The sequence below is a fragment of the Odocoileus virginianus genome, chromosome 5 (genome assembly GCF_023699985.2).
Source record: "Odocoileus virginianus isolate 20LAN1187 ecotype Illinois chromosome 5, Ovbor_1.2, whole genome shotgun sequence".
In the NCBI taxonomy this organism is placed as follows: Eukaryota; Metazoa; Chordata; class Mammalia; order Artiodactyla; family Cervidae; genus Odocoileus; species Odocoileus virginianus.
This window is the reverse complement of record NC_069678.1, coordinates 92,863,931-92,879,828: the sequence shown is the minus strand read 5'-3', so window position 1 is coordinate 92,879,828 and position 15,898 is coordinate 92,863,931. Positions and strand designations below refer to the sequence as shown.

Here is a 15,898-nt window from a genome sequence, read left to right as displayed (position 1 = left end):
GGCGCCACCATGAGGCTGCAGTGCGCACTAGACTCGGCTGGTTAGGGAGAGGGCGGACCTGCAGAGCTTTATAACCTTAACTTAATCATTATATTCTCTATTTATTCAAACGTTGCCTATGAGGATCTAGGCACATTTACATCAATTAGATTTATATCATACATCATAAGTCCCCTATGTACAAACGAGTTCCATTCCAAGAGTGGGTTTGTGAGTCCAATTTGGTCGTCCAACAAAGTTAAAATAACACTATAGGCTACATAGTACTGTAATAGCCTTATAATACATTTCACACAAATAGTACTTAAAAAACAAACACAAAAATAAAGAAAATAGTTTTAATCTTACAGTAACATAAAAAGTACAGTAGTACGGTACAACAGCTGGCATACAGGGGCTGGCACCGAGTGACCAGGCAAGAAGAGTTACTGACTGGAGGAGGGAAGATGGTAGGACTGAAGGATCACCAGCAACAGGAGACGGAGGGCAAGCTGCATTGTCACGACTGACGATGATAGAACACACATTCTCATCTTTGAAAGTTCGAAACGTGAAGGTTTGTATGTAGGGAACTTATTAATGCTTTTAGTAGAAACTTTTTTTGAACAATTAATATACAGTAATTTAACTCTCATTGGTGGAAATTAGGACTTCCCTGGCGGCTCAGGTGGTAAAACATCTGCCTACAATGCGGGAGACCTGGGTTAGATCCCTGGGTCAGGAAGATTCCCTGGAGAAGGAAATAGCAACCCACTCCAGTACTCCTGCCTGGAAAATCCCACGGATGGAGGAGCCTGGTAGGCTACAGTCCACAGGGTCCCAAAGAGTTGGACACAACTAAGCGACTTCACTTTCTTTCTTTCTTTCTGGTGGAAATACAGGTTTTTCCCCCCAACTTTCCATTCTTATTAACAATGCTGATGGCTTCCTCTTTGTGGTCATTTGTCCAAGTATCTGTTGGATACATTCCTGTAAGCAGAATTGCTGTTCCTGCAAATTCGTTAATGTGTTTTAATCACAATCTTGTGTGTTGGGGGGATTGGTGGAAATCAGCATACCCAGCTGTCTACAGAGCTGAGGCTAGGCTCTTCTGAGATTGGTACCACTATTACATGTAGAGGTATTTTTGGTGACTTTCAGAACCTGCTTCTTCATTTGCTTCAGTGTTAGGAAGTCCCTGCTATTTCTGATCCCCATGGATTTTTCCTACACATCCAGATCACTCAGTACTGGCTGCCAATGAAATATCTTCGTGGCTCTAGAAGCTTAACTGCCCTACTTTTGAGCGCCACAGGAGATCAAAGGCTTTCTTATTTGCTTGTGAAGGATCTTCCTCTGAACTTTAGACAGAGATAGAAAAGGCAGTTTCTGACATTCCTTTCTTCTCCTCTGCCTCCTACTTCGTCCAGTTCCAGTTACAGGTAATAAATTCAATGACTTGTTGAAGGCAGATGGAGCTCAGGTGATTCTACTACAGATTAGTTTTTCCATTCTACTTAGTTGACACATGCCATTTTCTCCCAAGACTTCCATCTCCCATTTTTGTCTACTGGCAAACTGTGCTTTTTTTTTTTTTCTTTCAAAATCCTGTTTGTGTCCCCACCCTTAAAATACCTTCTAAGGACCCATTTACTTTTAGGTAGTAGACAATTTCTAGGTTTCTAACGATTCATGTAGCTAATATATTCACATTTTCTTTACCTGTTCTTTGCAATCCATTTCTTCATTGCAAAATAAAAAGTCTTTTCTAAGACTAATGGGATGCTCTTGCTAAAGCAACCAAACTTTGATTAAGACTTAGAAGGAAACAGAGTATCTAGGTAAAGTTAAGCTTACCATGCACAAGCACAGTGTGAATTGTATTATATAGGTATTATTTTAACCCTCACGGCAATCCTGTGAGGTAGGTATCATTCCTTCCCCATTTAGGGGCCCTCCCCATTTCACCTGGGCTTCCCACGTGGCGCTAGTCGTAAAGAACCCGCCTGCCAATGCAGCAGATGGAAGAGATGCAGGTTTGATCCCTGGGTTTGGAAGATGCCCTGGAGGAGGAAATGGCAATCCACTACAGTATTCTTGCCTGGAGAATCCCATGGACAGAGGAGCCTGGCGGGCCAGAGTCCATGGGGTCGCAGAGACTGGAACACAACTGAAGCGATTTAAAGCGCGCGCAATTTTACAGATTAGGAAGCTGAGGCTTAGGAAGTTTGTCACATATCCTTGATCACACAGTTACCATATGGGGAGTTTACTTCTGCTCAGTAAACTGACCTGAAGAAAACAGAGGTAGGCTAGAAAAGGAAGTATAAAACGCGGAAAAGCAAGCAAAGGGGACAGCAAGTGGGCGGAAGCCGCCCTTTCACCGTTTCCTTCCCCAACGCCCGGACCAAGCCTCCAACATAGCCCGCACGCCTCCCAGTGGCCACATCTCTGCCACCGGCACTTCCGGTATCGGGATGATGTCATCACCCAGCGCCGCAAGTCGGCGCCGGACGCCGGCGTGCGCGTGGCGCGAGACGTCGGATGAGAAGGCGGGCTTTCCGGCTCGGTTCAAAGCCATTTCCGTCAGGAGCCGGAAGTCCGTCCTGGATGGCTTCGGGGGCGGCCTCTGCGTGGAGCTGATCGCAGGGGCCACTGGCCTTCCCGCGCCCGCTGGTTCCCTCATGGTGCGGGCCGCGGCCGCCAGTCTGCGCTCGGATCGGCGGCGCTGAGGCGCCGGGGCAGCACGCGACATGTCGTCGGGCCTCCGCACCGCCGTCTTCCCGCGTTGGAAGCGCCACATCTCAGAGGAGCTGAGACGCCGGGACCGGCTGCAGAGGCAGGCATTCGAGGAGATCATCCTGCAGTGTGAGCGGCGGGAGGGCTCGGAGGGCGGGCGGGCCCAGGGGGCGGGCGGGAGGACCCCGCCGAGGCACACGGGGCCGGCAGCAGGAACCCCAGGCCGGGCCCCGGCGCCTCTCGCGCGTCTCGCCGCCGCCCCGGGTTTCCAACGCCTGGCGCAGCCCCATGCCTTTTTGTGTCTTTTCCTCTTTTCCGTTTATCCTTGAGTGTGACTGTGGAGGGTTTCTCTGCAAGTCTTGGATTTTCTTCATGGGCAGGCGCCGTGCACGTTTGTATGTGTAAATCCCAGCTGCTCCGCACCCAATGCTTGTGTAATTAAATAGGCAGCTTCCAGAAACGGGCTGTTTCGGACATCGTGTTACTGATATGGGCACTGACTTGAAGCATGAACTCGCGGCATTAGCGTAGTGCTCTGAGTATCACGAAATATTTGCCTTTCATTTCTCAAGACCTGTCCTTACACTCCGCCTTCGTATTCTTTGTGACACATCTTGAGTCTTAACTCACCTTTTAGTCGGGACATCGTAGGCTTTACTGTTACTGAAAACTTGGATATGAAAGAGGTGGGCCACACCCACCGTCGCTGCAGCAATTTAAGTACAAAAATGTTTGTGCCCTTCAGTTCAGTTCAGTCGCTCAGTCATATCCGACTCTTTGTAACCCCATGGATTGCAGCAGGCCAGGCTTCCTTGTCCATCCCCATCTCCCGGAGCTTGCTCAAACTCATGTCCATCGAGTCTGTGATGCCCATCCAACCATCTCATCCTCTGTCGTCCCCTTTTCCTCCTGCCTTCAATCTTTCCCAGCATCAGGGTCTTTTCAGTTTTTCGCATCAGGTGGCCAGAGTATTGGAGTTTCAGCTTCAGCATCAGTCCTTCCAATGACTATTCAGGACTGATTTCCTTTAGGATGGACTGGTTGGATTTGTGCCCTTAGATGCCTTCTAATGAGCATTTCCTTACCTTGCCCCCCATTTTACCCTAACTGATGACACATTTGGGGGAAGAAACGGGCACTGTTGGAACCTCTGGTTCCAGGTCTGCCCCTTGAAGTATGCCTTTAGGTCTCAAATTCTATTGATGATGAGATTCAATGTAATAGTAGTTAATACCCTTCATTGAATTCTGATCATGCTAAATTTGTGGTTCCTACACGTACCTGCAGGTTAGAATTAGATGGGGATCTTTTCAAAAATTACAAAGTCCAGGCCATACCCCAGACCAACTAAACCCCAGGAATGTGGTGGGACATGGGGGTCAGTATTTCTTGGTGCTCCCCAAGTAAATCTGATGTATAGACAAGCTTTCGTGCTGCAGTATTTGGCATGTATTGTTTCACTTTCTTTCTGAAAATTCCCTGAAACAGGTCCTGTTGCCCTTTATACACATGAGGAGTCTGAGACCAAGAGAGGTTAGGTAATTTCTCCGGGAAGCACAGCAGAGTAGATAGGGTCTAGATTTGGACCAAGACTTGATGGCTCCTAACTTTTTTGCATTTTTGCTTTTCTCACTGGGTTCCCCAGGAAATGGTCCTAGCTGAGCTCATCCTCTTAGCTAAAATGGAAGAAAAGGGAGATGATGGGTGTGCCACTGTTGTACTAATTCTTTACACTCTTAAGAGACTGGCAGCCTGGTGCTATTTCAGAAAGCCAGAAGCACAGGAAACTCCTTATTCAAACATGACTCCTCATGGGTTACATAAATTCAAGTCATTAGGTATTTCATCTCATGCTTATTCTTTATTTTAATTTTTTTTAGTTCTACCACTTTATTGCTACTAACCCATTTCCCTCCACCCTCGTGCACACATGCTTAGTCATGTAATCCCATGGACTTCAGCCCGCCAGACTCCTCTGCCCATGGACTTTTCCAGGCAAGAATACTGGAGTGGCTTGCCATTTCCTTCTCCAATGCTTATTCTTTAAAAGCTGATACACACTAAAAGTCACACCGGGTTGGCCGTCTGACCACAGTCCCCTTACCAGCCTCACTTACCTGCATCTATAAAATCGGGGTGAAGCTTGCCTTGCCTGCTTCATAAATACAGTGCTGGGCATATAAAGTGCTTTGAATGCCATCTACGTAATTGTCTATAAATGGAAGATGCTTGCTTGTCATCGCACTGACACAATTGAATGTTTTTCTGCACTTTGAAAATGGACATCTTGAAGGGAGTGGAGGATGTCGAAGGCTAGTCAGAAAGACAGGTCAGTCCTGTCTTAAGAGGGAACATGTCTTCAAACAGCCTAGTGAGGAGTACAAGCCCGGGGTGGGGGAGCAGTTGGAGAGGAGACGGGGTGAGGAGCAATAGGACATGGCTACCCTGGCCTGTGCAGATCTCCAGTTTAGGCAGGGGTTGATGTTTGGGAGATCACCTCTGGTTTGACTATGAAACGGTCCCACTCTTCATTGCCCCGCTTCTCAAAGAAGGGGACAGAGTTTGCTGTCAGTCCTACCTCTGGGCCTGAAGAGGAAGATGAGAAGAGGCCGTGGGGACCGCGGGTGGCTCCCCTCCCTCTCCATCCTTCTCTTGAGTGAGAGGAGCTTTTAGGAAGGATCCCTCTTGAATACCTCCTGTCCTTTGAAAGACCCACTATCACCAGGCATCCATCTGTGACATTTTTGAAGATCTTTATCAAGGCCCTTTGACACAGGTGAACATTCAAGGTTGGCATCCCTTCCCTCTTCTGAGCTAGTTTATTAAATTAATATAGATGAAGACAGTGTTTCTGTTTCTGCCCAGGCTTTCCATCTTCAGAGATGAAAAAAGTGGGGCTCAACTCTAAGAGGAAAGGCTAGCCCTTCTAACAGGAATTGTTACTGGCGTAAACCCTGTTGCGTTTTTGTCGTGAAGCAGCTGTCGTCTCAGACGTGTGGGGTTAGTGAAAGCCCGCATCAGATGTGGGTTTTCTGTAAATTTCCCAGGGCCACTTTCTTCTTCTGCTTCATGCACCTGTTCCACTTCTGATCTCACTGGCCCCCTGGGTGCCTGTCATTTCTAGCCCTGACTTGACTTTTGACTTCCTTATTGTGTTCCCATCACATTTATTATGGTTCTAGAACTCTCTTTTTTGAACTCTCTGCGCCTGTATTCTTCAGCATGGTAGGATCTTGCACCTAGTTGGTCAAGCGGGGAACCTCAGGATAACCTTTGACTTCTTACTCATTACTATCTGTTAATGTCACTTGTTGAGTCGCTAAGTCATGTCCTACTCTTTGCAACCCACGGACTATAGCACACCAGACTTCCCTGTCCTTCACTATCTCCTGGAGTTTGCTCAAGTTCATATCCATTGAGTCGGTGATGCTATCCAACCATCTCATCCTCTGCCGCTCCCTTCTCCTTTTGCCGTCAATCTTTGCCAGCATCAGGGTCTTTTCCAATGAGTTGGCTCTTCGCATCAGGTGGCCAAAGGATTGGAGCATCATCTTCAGCCCTTCCAGTGACTGCTTGCTTTTAAAATCTGTTGTTTCATCATTGCCAGTAAGAAGAGGTCTGAATTTTCCCATCCTGCCCTCTCATGTGTTGCAGTGACTTTTATTTCTAGCCATTTACTAGGCAGCTCTAAACCTTTTGCCTGGACTGTCTGTCTTCTTCACTTGTGAAACCATCTGAGAAAATGAGTAAAAGCTCACTTTTTCTCTTCCTTTTTATACTTGACCTCCACCCCTCGCCACCCATGTATGTTTTATTCCTTGTGGTCAGGGACTCTGGTTTGTATTTGTATCCCTAGTGCTCTGATCTGAATTTAAGGTAGCTTTCCTCTTTTACTTAGTGGTGCATAGTACTTCATTTTTCCATTGTGTTTTGGTATGTTGTTTGTTTCTTCTTCCCCAGGTAGGAAGCTGTGGGAGTAGAAAGAATGGAGAGGGGATGTTTTTGGGGGGAGTTTTCAGATTCCTTTGTCTGGCTGCCTGTGCTTAGGCCAGGAAGCATCTAAGGAGTGTATGTTCCTGGAGTTTGGACGACTGCTACAGTTGGTGACAAAGTGCAGTATACCTAGTACTTTGATACCTCATAAAAGTGAAACCAGCCCCATCATCTTCTGATTATTTTTTTTTGGTCCAGATCTTTATAAGACATTAAGTAGTAATTAAATGTACATAGGTTATATTAACTTTTTTTTTCTTTAATAGATAACAAGTTGCTGGAAAAGTCAGATCTTCATTCAGTGCTGGCCCATAAGCTACAAGCCGAAAAGCATGACGTACCAAACAGGCATGAGATAAGGTATTTGGAAACTATCCTCTGTTATTTATGTCCCCTTTTTAATTGAAATTTGTCTCAGTTCAATTGTCACTTCTCTAATTTCGAAGCAAACCAAGTACTGTGTTTGTGCACCAGTTTTGTTTGGGCCTCCCTTGTCGCTCAGCTGGTAAAGAATCCACCTGCAATGCAGGAGACCCGGGGTTCAATCCCTGGGTTGGAAAGATTCCCTGGAGAAGGGAAAGGCTACCCACTCCAATATTCTGGCCTGGAGAATTCCATCAACTGTATAGTCCATGGGGTCACAAAGAGTCAGAGCAACTTTCAGTTTACAGTTTTTAGGTTTTGTCAGTTCCTTTCAGTTCAAAGCTTCTGAAGCCACATAGCTAAAATCTTTTTTTTTTGAAGGCATGTGGGTACTTCCCCACTAAAAGGCTCATCATCAGTATGATGTGAGCTTGAGAAGCTGCTTCAGATGAGTGGCCAGGCCAGCTTCTCTAGCCAACAAACCTCACTTTTTCTAAATAATAAGGTATAAGCACTCTTGAACAGATTTACATAGATCTTGCTGGTACAGGATTCAAAGGCCTGTAAACATAAGCAGTACAGGTCTGTTTAATCTTTTTTAGTTCAGTGTGTTGCAGCATATTTTAGTATGTGATCACACCAGTGAGTTTCAAAAAGCTTTCTTTTTTTTTTTAAAGAAAGACTAGGGGAAAACCTGCATTTTAATAGGAAGGGTAGGTATTGCTTCATTAAACCTGTGAATGTATGTTCATGCTGGGAGTTTGGTATGTTTACTTGGGTCCTTCACTGTCTCTTTCTGAGGGTCCTAAGCAGCTTAAATGGAATCACTCTAGAGTCTTACTGAAAGGTTGTTGCTGAACGATAAGACGCCAGGATTCTTGGCCTCCGGAGGAGACGAATTTAATCCGGGGCCAGAGACGAGGCTGGATCGCTAAGAGCTTTTGTGTAATAAAGTTTTATTAAAGTGTAAAGGAGATAGAGAAAGCTTCTAACATAGGCATCAGAAGGGGGCAGAAAGAGTACCCCCCTGCTAGTCTTTAGCTGGATGTTATATAGTCACTCGCAGTCTGTTAATGAAATGGAAGGAATGTCTTAAAATTTAGAATGGCACCAGATAATTCATCCCAGGCCATAAAACAATTGACTTGATTCTTGTAGAAGGTCTGATTACCGCGCAAATAGTTTCATTTACATAGATTAGGGGAACAATATCTGAGTATAACATACTGGTTTGTCAAGTAGGTTGAGCCATTTGGCGGAACCAACTTGAAGATAGAGTCTGGGGTTCATTAACATATCTGAAGACAACATTTCCATAAGAAAAAGTGTATTGGTTAACTCAAGGTTTGAGAGTAGTTAGCTTCAGGTGAAACCAGGTGTCATGGCAACACAGCATTTTAAGAGAATCCTCCTTTTACATTTGTATAGAGAAGAAAAAAAATATCTCTAGTTTCTTCCTACCGCTTAAGAGAGATAAAAATGTCTGGCACTTGCAGCCTATTTCTTCCGTTTGGAGACCCCTGGCCTTCCTGCCTGTTACCCTCTCATTACTGTCTCCCTTTTCCATTTGTTCACCATGTTTGCTCAATAGCTCAGTGGGTGAAGAATCCAGCTGCAGTGTAGGAGACACAGGTTCAAATCCCTGGGTTGGGAAGATCCCCTGAAGGAAGAAATGGCACCCACTTCTTGCCTAAAAAATCCCATGCACAGAGTAGCTTGACGGGCTACAGTCCAAAGGGTTGCAAAGGGTCAGACATGACCATGCATGCATACAACTTACACGGTAACCATACCCATTCTTGCTCTAAAATCTACATGTTTTTTGGTATGTCAGTTACATTTTCCCCATTGTAAAAGCAAAGTTGATGGTAATTTGGGGTTTTAGAAGAAAAACAGAAATGCTTGATGTAGCTTATTTCATTTATTCCTGTCGCCATATCTGCTCAGTACCTGCTGTCCTTGTTTCCTCGTTGGCGAGATGGTCTCCAGACAGACTGGAGTGGACAGAGGGACAGATGGCCCAGCCTCAGCTGCCTTTCTGCCTGAGCACAGTTCAGGAGAGCGTGCCTAAGCTGTGGCCCTGGGGGGCCTCCTCAGTATTTAAAATAGTTGCTGTGCTCTGGTCAGCTTAGGTGTAGAGAAGCCACGTGACCGTTTTTCATCTAAATTCAGTCAGCTGAAATCCTGGAACATTTTATTTCTATTTGGTTAGACTCGTCGTTTCCAAGGTAATGGAGCTTCAGTGTCAGTCCTTCAAATGGATATTCAGGCTCCAGTACTTGATGCAAAGAGCCGACTCATTGGAAAAGACCCTGATGCTGGGGAAAATTGAAGGCAGGAGAAGAGGGTGGCAGAGGATGACATGGTTGGGTGGCATCATTGACTCAATGAACATAAGTTTGAACAAGGTCCCGGAGATAGTGAACAATAGGGAATCCTATTGTGCTTCAGTCCACGGGATCGAAAAGAGTCGGACGCGACTGAGCGACTAAACAACAATAAGACTCTTGGTGACTAAAGTCCTCCATCCTTTATCTATCAGCCAAACTCATTTGCTTGGAAAAGTACTATAAATAAATATACAACATTCTTTTAACTGAGTATCACTGGGGTGGTTGGGCTTTCCGGATAGCTCAGCTGGTAAAGAATCTGCCTGCAATGCAGGAGACCCTGGTTCGATTCCTGGGTCAGGATGTTCCCCTGGAGAAGAGATAGGCTACCCACTCCAGTATTCTTGTCTGGGAAATCCCATGGACAGAGGAGCCTGGTGGGCTACAGTCCCCGGGGTCACACAGAGTCTGACACGGCTGAGCGATTAAGCACAGCGCTGGGGTGGTAATGTAGTTGGAGGTCCTTGCTTTCCTGTAAACTTGTGTTCCTAACCAGGCCTCCTCCTGACTGCCTCATTCCTATCCTTATTTTCCACAAGTCAGCTGCAGTTCCCTTTCTCCCTCAGTGTCCCGACCCTCCCCCTCTGCAGTCACCCAGCCAGTTGATTCTTTGCCCACAGCATCCTCTGCATCTGTCCCTTGGTTTGCACTTGTGTGCCTTTCCCTTCATTGCCTACCTGTGCTTCCATTCCTGGACTGTGGCAGGGGTCTCGTTCAGTGAGACACCATTGTGGGCCAGGCGCTGGGATACGAAAATGAACAAGCCAGAGTCCTTGTTCTCAAGGACCTGAGCCTCGTGGGGAAACCAACTCAGAGGTGTGTGCTGGCGCCATGCGCGTGTTCCCAGGAGATGGGGTCTGATTGGTTGCTTTCTCTGTTTTCCCGGCTGTCCTTAAGTCCTGCCCTGCCCATCCCATTCTAGTTAATTCTAAAACACACTGTGCTTAAACAGCTTTCTCTCATGATTTTCTGGCTCCCCTCTTCAGTGTTTTAATCCCTTTGCTAACAGAAGAGATTAAAGTTAAACTCTTTCCTGGGAAATAGTTGACTGCAGCCATTTTCTAAGTGTGCTCCCTGGACTGCAGCCTTGGAAATCTGTTAGAAGTGCGGAAAGTTGGGCCTCACCCCAGACCTCCTGCTTCAGAAGCTCTCAGGGTGGGGCCCAGTCGTCTTTATGAGGAAACCTTTAGGTGATCCTGAGACCTCTGACACTTAGCAGCCTTGGCGGCTGCTCAGCCCTTGTGAGCCATCCGAAGGTCCCGAGAGCGTTAGAGACGCAGACTGTCAGCACAGGTTATCGGCCCTTTTGTTGGACCTGATGGGTCCATCTGGAATGAGGCCCAAGAATCTCTTAAAACCTGCTGTCTGGATGATCCTTTTCTCTGTCCAGTGGAGCACTGGGCTTTTATAAGAAGTTTGGCTTCTTTGGTGAGTAAAATTGGAAGCAGTGAAAAGGCTGTGAGCAGAGAATAGAGCGCCCTGGGTCCTTGCCTTTGTCTCAGGGATCTTTTCTCTACAGTGCCAGCTTCTTGGAAGAAGGGACTAGTTGATGTTTTGCATATTTCGCTTTGCTTCGCATTAAAATGAGAATCTGATAGCAGTTATTTCTTATCTTCCTAATTCTCATACAGAGTCAGTTACCCAAGCCTGTTGCTTTTATTGCCTCACTTAGGGTGGTTTCTTATAAGGCATGGGTCACTTTCTAGTCTCCAGACTTGGACCTCTTGGGCCAGGATTGAGGAAGCACTGTGTTGCCTCAGAGAACGCAGCATTAGGGTGTCTTAGCACCTGTGTTAAAATGCTTTTAGAGACAGAGGGAACATCATTCTGCTCCCCTTTCCCTCTTTATCTCTTACTAGTCACTGGGAGGAGATGGTTCCCCCATCCTCCCTTCAGGTGGTGGTACCCTAGTTTGCCAGCCGTCTTTCCCCTGGATGGTAGTTTCAGCTGCTCACTATGGTCTGATGGTTTACATCTGTAGCTCCAGCTGAGACTGGTCTCCTGAGTCACCCATCCACAGTCTGGTCACCTACTGCAGGTTCTGAGGTAGTGTGCACACATCTGCAGACTTTCCCAAACTCCATTGGCTCTCAAGGTGGCCTGAACTTAGTCCACGGCTTCACATGTGTTTGTCTGCTGACAGTGTCTCTGTGTCAGCCTCCAGCTTGGACATCTTTACTTGAAGTCAGGCTCTAATAAATGTGCCTTTTCCCACTCGGCGTACCCCCATGGATGTCCGAGGTAACCATGTTCTTCAGCCGCCCCCTGCCTCCACCTTCTCCCACAGCCCTTCCTCCTGAGGTGGTAACGTCTGCCTTTGATCAGCCACTCAGGCCAAAAGCCTTGAAGTCATCCCCGACTCCTGTCTTTCTGTCGTTCCCCACGGCCAGTTCAGAGGCAAGTCCTGCAGTCTCTCTCCGCAGTGGACCTACCTCGGATCTGACCACGTCTCACCACATCGCCTGCCGCTGCCCTGTCCTGATCTGCACTTCCTCGAGTCCAGACTGTAAAATAACTTGCTAACCGATCTCCCTGTTCTGCCCTTGCCCCCCTGCAGCCTGCTCTGCACCCAGCAGCTATAGCGATCCTTTGACACGTAAGTCATTCCTCTGCTCAACACCCTCAGTGGCTTCCGATCACGCAGAGGAAAAGCCACAGTCCTCAGGGCTCCAGGAGACTCTGCATGGCCTCCCTGCTCCTCCCTTACCCCCTGCACCCCTGCCTTGAGTTGCCTGCCTCCAGCCTCTGTGACGCTTGCTGTTCCCTCCGCTCACACAGCCCTGTCCCCAGGCCCACACGGCTAGTTCTTCACTTCTGTTGTGTCTCCAGTCTTGCGTCACCTCTCGGGCTGCCTTTGGTTACTCCACATGGAACAGGAGCCCTATCATTCTGCTCCCTTCTTTATTTACACTACTAAGTTTTTCTTTACAGCACATCTGACCACCAGCCTCCGTCCATCCTCTCGCTTGTGGTCTGTGCTCTTGGCTGGTTGCAGCGTCATGTGGGCAGAGGTTTGTGTCCCTGCCTTCTGCCCACTCCCAGAGCAGCCCCGGCTCAGAGCTGGCTCTCAAGATACTTGTCGACTGAGGGAACTGCGTTGTCTCCTCCCCGTTCACCTGAACTTCATTCTGGAAGCCATCCTTTATTCCTGGCACGGCTGGTGGTTTGGGTTGTGACTGGTTGGTTGTATCCATGTCTCACGGCTCCTCCTTTCTGCTTCAGGTTTGTAGTGACTCATGACTCCACTGGCCTGGAGAACTGAACTGCTTTATTGGCTGTGCTGTCATCTACAGGCTTCAGATTCCAAAGTTACTGTTCCAGTGTCTGATTGAAGGGGTCTAGGGTCTGATTTTTTCTTTTTCCTTCTTTTTTGCATGTTCTCTTCATCTGCCTGGTTGGGGCATTTAGTCCCGGACATGATGGTTCATGGAATGACAGTCAGCTGCAAGAAATGGCCCAGCTGAGAATTAAACACCAAGAAGAACTGACTGAATTGCACAAGAAACGTGGGGAGGTAAAGAAAGACAGCCTTTCTCATCTCTCCCTGAGGGTGGGGGCGGTGGGGGGGCAGGTACTTCCACTGGCATTTGCAGCCATTCGGGCTACATCCAGCATCGCCAGCTCTCTCTGGGAATGAAGCAACAGGAAAGGTGAGACACCCCCCGCCCCCAACCTCAGCAACCCTTGAGATAACTCCAGGAGGCATGAAAAGTACAAGTGGAGAAAACGTAGAAAGAACCCTACTCCTCAGTCGACTGAAAGTTTACTGATAACCATCATGAAGTGTGAACCCTGCAGTTTCAGAAAAATTCACTGGGACGAAGCGCCTTCTGGGCTCTGTTTACCCTGGATGGTGGTCTCATGGCAGGCTATAAAGGTCTTCAGCTGAGTTGGTGGTTTCATCAGCTAAAGAGTCTGGAGAGGTCGCCGGGGTGGGGGGTAGACAGACGCTCTCAGCAGGAGCCCAGTAGTCAACCTAGAACATCACAGGTCTGTCCCAGGCTGCCTGCAGCAGGGGAGGCACACTCTGAGCTCGCGAGCCTCCCTGTCGGCCCTTCTCTCTTCCACACAGCTCATTTCTTCTTCCTGCCGTGGCCCAACCCCACAGGCACCTATTTTTTTTTCTTTAAAATAAGTCACTCTTACTAATTTCCAACTGAGGTCCTAAACTCTCTTGTTAATGATGAACGTGTTCTTTACCTCCCAAGTTAGCCCAGTTGGTGATTGACCTGAATAACCAAATGCAGCAGAAGGACAAGGAAATGCAGATGAACGAAGCCAAGTGAGTAGAGACCAGGCCTCCTTCAGGACCGGGCGTGGGCTCACACTTCCTGTTGTACTGTCCTCTTGTGTGTGGGGCCAATAGCCCCCACGCTGGACTCAGCACCAGTTTCATTTCTGTGCAGGCCTAGCACGGGGACCTTTTCTACCCTCTGAGAATGTGAAAGGCAAGGACAGTGCCCTCAGGCCTCTGGGATCCCAGCACACACATACCCCCCTGAGACACACCCCCCTGAGAAGTAAGCTTGGCTCTGGGAAGCGAACACGAGGCAGCCTGAGTTCTCCCCACAGCCACTGCCACCTGTGGGAGCGGCGTCTCCTGTGGTGGGCATGGGAACAGGGTGCGCTTCTGAGCAGGTTATTCTTCATCTGGGAGAAGCCTGCCAGACGAGATAAACAGAGCCTCCAGATCTGGGACCTTTGAGCTGGAGGGGAGCCTGGGTTTCCTCTGGGCCTGTTCTCTGAGTCTGCCGTGAGGGCTCTCTGGAGGCTTAGAATGAAAGGTGGGGAACTAGCTTAGTCTCAGTGAGGGAAAGAGCCGATGGAATGCACGGATCCCTGGCCGCCTGCTGAGCTGCCATCACCACTCTCAGTTCAGCATCAGAATTTCCCTCTTCCTTCCCACCCTGCTTCTCTGAACCTGAACTCTTCATTCACAGTCTGGTGAACTTGGCCCGAGGTGTTGCCTCTGCTAACGGGATTGTCCCTAAACCCCCCGGGCTGGGCTTGGCCAGATGAGGTGCCCGAGCTGGTGGCTGCGGTCACTGCAGGGCCCAGGCTCACGCAGCTCTCCTTGCTCTTTCAGAATTGCAGAATACCTGCAGACCATCTCTGACCTGGAGACCGAGTGCCAGGAGCTGCGCACTAAGCTTCAGGACCTGGAAAGAGCCAACCAGACCCTGAAGGATGAGTACGACGCCCTGCAGATCACCTTCACCGCCCTAGAGGAGAAGCTGCGGAAGACTTCCGAGGAGAACCAGGAGCTGGTCACGCGGTGGATGGCCGAGAAAGCCCAGGAGGCCAACCGCCTTAACGCGGAGAATGAGAAGGACTCAAGGTGGGAGGTGACCCCGCAGTCAGTGAGTCTCATCGTTGGTGCAGTAGAAGCTAGAAAAGCAGGATACACCTGGCAGCTCTAACCACAGGGAGGGGGCATCAGGAAACACTGCCAGCAGAAGGGGCAGAAGTGGGTGAAAAAGAGACCTGGATTTATGAGAACACTTTTATAGCTGAGCAGAGCATTACCTCCCTGAAGGGCTTTGGCCCATTACTGTATTTGCCAGTGAATTCTTTCCATGTTTCACGAAGAAAAGCTAATTCTTGAACCTTATAAATTAAACCGGAATTAGAAAAAGATTAAAATCCTTCCCCTCATTTTATAAAATTGCCCCAACTAAAAATTCTGATCTTGCCAGTGTACAGAATGACTGTGGGCCAACGTCACTAGTAATAAGAGTCTAAAAGAATTAGAACATTTGATTTTAAATCCCCACGTCAGTAGTTTAGAATTTGAAAAGATTATCGTAGTTAAAATCTAAAAGAACAAATACATGGAATAGGAAAGAACGTTAATAACGATGAGCCCTAGACCTACCAAATACTGTATGCAGAAAGATTTTGAAATCTGTGTGAAAACAGAAAGCAAAAGGTAGAAGGAAAAAATGTTACTCCGTTGTTTTGTGATAAGTTCCTAAATAGGAGTACGGGAAGACTTTATAAACATGAAAGGTAATGGTAATAAAAAATGGACTGTATAAAAATCATAGGTTTCTTAACATTGAAGAACACTGTAAAACAACCAATGAGGGTATGCAGCTATAAAATGCGTGTCCTTAGTATAGAGTCTATTAAGAAACAGGTGAGCATTCAGACAGATGGATGTAAAGCATAGATCGTAAAAGAAGTGGACGGGCTCAGTGAATTTGGTTAAAAGGGTTGTTGGTAGGAAGGAAGGTGGGACATTTCTGGTGGGGGGTGGGGGCTGTTTCTTCAGCCCGCTGGAGGGCTCTGGAGATGGTGGGCGCCTGAAAAGTGTTCCTCTTGTTGGAATTCATTGTAAGTGAGTCATGAGACTGACCCACAAATACAATTCCATGACTGTCCGTTATTCACAGAAGTGAAAAGTCAGAAGCGGTATCTACCTTGGGAGGAAA

At 47.7% G+C, this 15,898-nt stretch overlaps 1 protein-coding gene across 4 annotated transcripts in view; it reads left to right on the top strand.

Annotated features, from left to right (window-relative positions):
* The first annotated feature begins 2,559 nt into the window (after window positions 1–2,559).
* ATG16L1 (autophagy related 16 like 1) overlaps window positions 2,560–15,898 on the top strand; it is a 43,529-nt gene continuing 30,190 nt past the window's right edge. For all 4 annotated transcript variants that reach the window (XM_020893911.2, XM_020893910.2, XM_020893909.2 and 1 more), the window contains exons 1-5: window positions 2,560–2,847; window positions 6,978–7,071; window positions 12,873–12,978; window positions 13,673–13,746; window positions 14,551–14,802. In XM_020893911.2, the coding sequence (XP_020749570.1) occupies window positions 2,733–2,847; window positions 6,978–7,071; window positions 12,873–12,978; window positions 13,673–13,746; window positions 14,551–14,802 (641 nt within the window). In that variant the 5' untranslated portion in view covers window positions 2,560–2,732. The remainder of the gene's footprint in view (window positions 2,848–6,977; window positions 7,072–12,872; window positions 12,979–13,672; window positions 13,747–14,550; window positions 14,803–15,898) is intronic.